Below are 5,941 nucleotides of genomic sequence, written 5' to 3'. Positions count from 1 at the left end.
GCTCACTTTACATAAAACCTCCTATTTTAAAAGTTTGATGTTATTTAGGTCAAATTATAACTTTCAAATTTCCCATTTTATAAACACTATAAAAATTTTATTTATTTATTATGTAATGTAGAGTTCTTTTAGAGATTTTTTTTGTGTTTCATCAAAACATTTCAATTAATTATTCTTTGAGATTAATTTTTTTATTCACTTAGAATTTATTTAAATCATGTTACTATTCTATATTAAAAAGCTTGTGTTGGAGAATTTCAATAAAATTTTAACCTTAAAAATAAATAGATTTCATTTTAAATTTAACCTCAAATATACACTTTAACTGAGTTTTAACCAATTTTCCAACAATTATTTATGTTATCTTTAATAATGCCAACTAGCTAATTACAGTCAATATAACTCAATGCATATTCCTTGGAAGCAATCAAATTAGCGGATGTTTTAAAAATATAATAGTGATTGTTTTTTAAAATATTTTTTTAATATATTAAAATAATAATTTTTTTTATTTTTTAAAAAAATATTTTTGACATCAGCACACTGAAATAAAAAAAATTACTAAAAAATATTAATTTAATTTTTTTTTTTTAAAAAAAAACGTATAAATAAACACGGCTGGGAGTCTTTCCTGGTCTCTCCCTGATGAAGATTTCGTTTACAGCTAGCGCAAATTAGGTGAATAAACGAAGATAAAAGGAAGACTGATATGCTTGGTAGGTGATGACTCTTTGACCGGCATCCCTTTGTCGTGGTATTTGCGTATCTGACTGAAAGTATAAAAGATGCATGAAACCATTAATTCATTTATTCGCAACCTCCACTTTTTTTCTAACATTTTTGCGTCTGTATATATCAGGTTCCTCCTCCCTCTGCTCTTTGCCAACTACAATCTCTACACCAGCCAACTTTCTGCTTAAAGCTAATATTTTCTTCTTATACTTTCCCTTTCCGAACCCGCATTGTTTTAGCAAAAGTTTTGCAAGATAAGTACAGTAACTCAAAATGATCAGAAGCGAGGGCTTGAGGGGAGCTTCTTCTGAGGACAGTTCGGACACAGAAAGCATAGCAAGTGACAGAACAGCTTTTAGTGGGCCTTTAGGATCAGGAGGAGGAGGACTTCTCGATAAAAAGCATTCTTCCAAGAAGAGCGCGGGGTTCAATATTCCTCCTGAAACCACCATAAATTCCGGCTTCACTGACGATTCAACTTCCTTAGTGGAGATTACTTTGGATATTTGTGACGATTCTGTGGCAGTTCACAGCGTTCAGGGTGCTAATGAGGATCCCGAATTGACTTTGCTGGCGAAGACAGCGCTAGAGGGAAACAATTCCTCTTCGCTGCGGTCTTCCTTGTTTAGGAACACATCGTCCAAAATCAGGCAGGTCTCTCAGGAGCTAAAACGTTTCGCTTCAAGAAGGTCATCCACAGCTAGACGGTTGGATAGGACTAAGTCAGCTGCTGCTCATGCCTTGAAGGGACTTAAGTTCATTACTGCTAAAACTGGAAATGGATGGCCTGCTGTTGAGAAGCGATTTCAAGAACTTACTGCCTCTACCAATGGCCTCCTTCCAAGTTCCTTGTTTGGCGAATGCATAGGTGAGTACCGCTGTTAGCTATGAACTTATTCGTCCCCCTTCTGCGGTTGTTTCCTTACTGATCACTATATTTGTATATGACAGGTATGAACAAGGACTCTAAGGAATTTGCGAATGAATTATTTCGTGCACTTGCTCGGAGACATAACACAAATGGTGATTCAATTAACAAGGCACAGCTCAGACAGTTCTGGGATCAGATTGCCGATGAAAGCTTTGACTCTAGGCTCCAAACATTCTTTGACATGTAAAGTGTTTACTATTAATTGAACGGTTCTTTTTCCCTCTGAATTGTTGTCTATGCTGTTGATTAACAGTGACGTGTTTAATATTCGATAATCTGTGCAGGGTTGATAAAGATGCTGATGGAAGAATAACAGAAGAAGAAGTTTTGGAGGTAAGCTTCGAATGAATATTTTATTAACGTGGACCCGTTCAAACCAACCAAAAAAACATCACTCAATATGCACGATTCTTCTTCTTCTTTTCAATAAGATGAACGGAATAAATCAATCGTGATTGATTTATCGACTTTATTTCTTACATACCATTAGCAGTTGTGATTGACCATATCAAATTTATTTGTAGATTATCAGTCTAAGTGCTTCTGCAAACAAGCTCTCCAACATTCAGAAACAAGCCAAGGAGTATGCTGCACTGATTATGGAAGAATTAGACCCAGATAATGCTGGATACATCATGGTACAGCACACAAAAGTTTCCATCTTCTAAGTGCAATTAAACGACAGCCAATGTTCATTTATTTTTCTGGGCATAATTATTATTATTACTTTTAAATAATATAAATTATATCTTGAAATTTAATTAAAGATTATGTTTTTGAATTAAACTGTTTTTTTAATATAATATCTTAGATTTTTGACATGAAAATTGTTGTTTTCGTGTCAATAAACAGATTTATAACTTGGAAACACTACTATTGGAAGCTCCAACCCAATCCGTCAGAGTTAGCGATAGCCGACCTCTGAGTGAATTGTTGAGCCAAAAGCTGAAGCCTACACAAGAGAACAATCCATTAAAGAGATGGTACCCAAAAGTCAAGTACTTTTTGATGGATAACTGGCAGAGAGTTTGGATAATGATGTTGTGGATGGGAATCGTTGCCGGTTTATTTACTTACAAGTTCATAGAGTATCGACACAATAAGGCCGCATACGATGTAATGGGCTATTGCGTTTGTGTTGCCAAAGGAGGGGCAGAGACCCTTAAATTCAATATGGCCTTGATTTTACTACCAGTCTGCCGGAACACCATTACTTGGCTACGAAACAAGACCAAATTGGGAGTAGCTGTGCCTTTTGATGACAATCTAAATTTCCACAAGGTAACGAAACTAATCTATTCCATATTATGTTCGAGAAGTCTGCATGATCTTAAAATCTAAGGATGCTTGTTATGATTTGTTTAGGTTATTGCAGTAGGAATTGCCATTGGAACTGGATTACATGCAGGGGCTCATATAACGTGTGATTTCCCCCGACTTCTTCACGCCACTGAAAAAGAATACGAGCCTCTGAAACCTTACTTTGGAGATGAGCAACCTGATAACTACGGATGGTTTTTGAAAGGTGTGGAGGGGGTCACAGGCATTATAATGGTAGTGCTGATGGCCATAGGATTCACATTAGCCACGCCATGGTTCCGGCGCAACAGGCTCAACCTGCCTAAACCTCTCAAGAAACTCACTGGCTTCAATGCCTTCTGGTATTCCCACCATCTGTTCGTTATTGTCTACACTCTCCTCGTGGTCCATGGAATTTACCTCTACCTCACAAAGACATGGTATAAGAAGACGGTCAGTGCTTTGCTCCTCCCTTGCGTTGCTACTGATGAATTAAGAATTTGCTTCTCTTCTACCTCTCAAGTTGTTATAAATAAACAATCCATTTCCAATTTTTCTTGACTGCAGACATGGATGTACCTAGCAGTGCCGGTTATCCTTTATGCGTGTGAAAGGTTGATCAGGGCTTTTAGATCAAGCATCAGAGCTGTTAAGATTCTCAAGGTATGGTACAATGAAGTCTATATGAATTACGTACTACTTATCTTCAACTTCTACTGGCTAATCTGTACCATACTGAAGACCAGTATTTTGTCCATAAACACTTTATCAGGTAGCCGTCTATCCTGGAAACGTCCTGGCATTGCACATGTCAAAGCCCCAAGGCTTCAAATACAAAAGTGGGCAGTACATGTTTGTCAACTGCGCTGCTGTTTCTCCATTTCAATGGTAAGTTAATTTAATTTCCGTGGCAGATTGCTAGCTGGTGCCTACTTAATTATGCCAAAGAAACCCAATCCAATTACATTGTATAATTATTGACCTTGGACGCTAATGCATAGTTGGTATGAACACAGGCACCCATTCTCTATCACTTCTTCGCCAGGAGATGACTACCTGAGCGTGCACATTCGAACACTCGGTGATTGGACGAGGCAACTCCAAACTGTTTTCTCTGAGGTCTGTTGTTAGCTAATGACTACATCATGCAAACCAAATTTCCTTCGTGCTTTGTTCCGAACAATCTCTTATGTTTTCAATTGTTGTTAGGTTTGTCAGCCTCCACCTGCTGAGAATAGTGGATTACTCAGAGCTGATATGCAAGGAGAAAACAATCCTAGGTAAATTAAGATCTCTAATCAGCCTTCTTCTTTAATGACTCTTTTCCTTACTTCAAGAACTTGTGCCAGTTACATTTATGTGAGGTTTACGGGCTGTCTCATTTGGAATATTGGCCATCCATAATAGAAGAGTAGTTTTATTGCCTTGAACATGTCAATGACAAGTGGAGATCAAATCAATGCTACAGCTTTCCGAAGATATTAATCGATGGTCCATTCGGAGCACCGGCACAAGAGTACAAGAAATATGAAGTGGTGCTCCTTGTAGGGCTTGGCATTGGAGCCACACCTATGGTCAGCATTGTCAAGGACATCATCAACAACATGAAACTTAAGGAAAAGGATGGAGAGGATAATGGAGCACTAGAGGGCTTGGAAAGTGGTAGAGGACCACCCAATAAGAACAAGAATATTAGTAGCAGAAGTTTCAAAACAAGAAAAGCATATTTCTATTGGGTCACGAGGGAACAAGGTTCATTCGAGTGGTTCAAAGAGATGATGAATGAGGTGGCGGAGATGGACGACAAGCAGGTGATAGAATTGCACAACTATTGCACAAGTGTATACGAGGAAGGGGATGCAAGGTCAGCCCTCATTGCAATGCTCCAGTCATTACACCATGCCAAGAATGGCGTGGATGTGGTTTCAGGCACTCGGGTCAAATCCCACTTTGCCAAACCCATCTGGCGACAAGTTTACAAGAAAATCGCTCTCCGACATCCAGATGCTCGAATTGGTCAGTTCACCGACCCTTGCCCACCCACTTCGTTGGGCCCTCCTTCTTTCTTTTGTTTTTTTTTTGTCTGTCCACGAAACTAAGAAGATCTTACAAACTAATCAATGCCGTGTCAACATTTACGAGCAGGAGTTTTCTACTGCGGGGCACCAGCACTTACAAAGGAGCTAAGGCACCTGGCTCTAGACTTTTCTCACAAGACCTCTACGAAGTTTGATTTTCATAAAGAAAACTTTTAAGGAAGGAAGAAGAAATGAGAGGATTACCTTTAATGTTGCTGACTGGTGAAACGTCACTACCCCGTCAGCACCCCATTGCAAATAGTAGCTTTGTTTCCTGAATTTGCTTTGTTGACTTCTTGCTTTCAGATTGAAACAATTCTTTTAGAGGCTCATATCAAATCTGAAGTAAAAGTGTATTGCAATCCATGATTTTTGCACGCTATATTTGAGTAAAAGTATTTTCTGAAGCTATTCTTAAATTCGATCGTGAGTAAATTAGCAGAACTCATGGCTTTTTTTCAAAGAGAGCTTGGTCTCTCTCTTTTTCGCTCGGTAATTAATTATTTGTTGTTTCATTATGATTTAGTAAAAATTTAAAAACAAAGTACATGGGTGACTTGTCTTGCTAGTACTAAAAAAAATAACATTAATATCATGCACTAAGCACATACATATTTTTTAAGAAAGGTAAAGCCATAAAACATATAAAAACCAGTGCTGGATTTATCAGATATAGAGAATGGTGGGTGGAAATTACCAATGTGGGAATTCCTAATTACCCACTTACAGAGGTTGGCAGAGCCCACTAATCTGTTGATGGGTCCTAAAGTGGATTCCACATCCTGAACCTTAAGACTAGCATGAAATAGAGCTATATATGATGCAGTCTCCATCAATGGTGTTGGTGATTCCGTCTCTCACTAGATCATCTACAAAAACCTTGTGCTAAATTCTGATGCTT

At 38.1% G+C, this 5,941-nt stretch overlaps 1 protein-coding gene across 3 annotated transcripts; it reads left to right on the top strand.

The window, feature by feature from the left end:
- The first annotated feature begins 626 nt into the window (after nt 1–626).
- LOC118042016 (respiratory burst oxidase homolog protein D) lies at nt 627–5,462 on the top strand. 3 transcript variants are annotated; one of them, XM_035049547.2, is made up of 13 exons: nt 627–716; nt 860–1,600; nt 1,684–1,846; nt 1,948–1,996; nt 2,188–2,301; nt 2,516–2,944; nt 3,029–3,415; nt 3,530–3,625; nt 3,735–3,850; nt 3,979–4,081; nt 4,172–4,242; nt 4,431–4,978; nt 5,108–5,462. In XM_035049547.2, exons 2-13 carry the CDS (start codon nt 1,006–1,008, stop codon nt 5,215–5,217), a joined length of 2,781 nt encoding a protein of 926 aa, XP_034905438.1. In that variant the 5' UTR covers nt 627–716; nt 860–1,005; the 3' UTR covers nt 5,218–5,462. The 3 variants fall into 3 exon arrangements, with proteins under 3 accessions (XP_034905438.1, XP_073266448.1, XP_034905427.1); XM_073410347.1 differs by lacking the exon at nt 627–716 and adding an exon at nt 760–776; XM_035049536.2 differs by lacking the exon at nt 627–716 and having other exon boundaries at nt 798–1,600.
- Nucleotides 5,463–5,941: the final 479 nt, after the last annotated feature.

This window comes from Populus alba, chromosome 1, assembly GCF_005239225.2.
Source record: "Populus alba chromosome 1, ASM523922v2, whole genome shotgun sequence".
Lineage (NCBI taxonomy): Eukaryota > Viridiplantae > Streptophyta > Magnoliopsida > Malpighiales > Salicaceae > Populus > Populus alba.
Note: the sequence above shows the minus strand (reverse complement) of the source record. Positions and strands in the feature narration are given on the sequence as shown.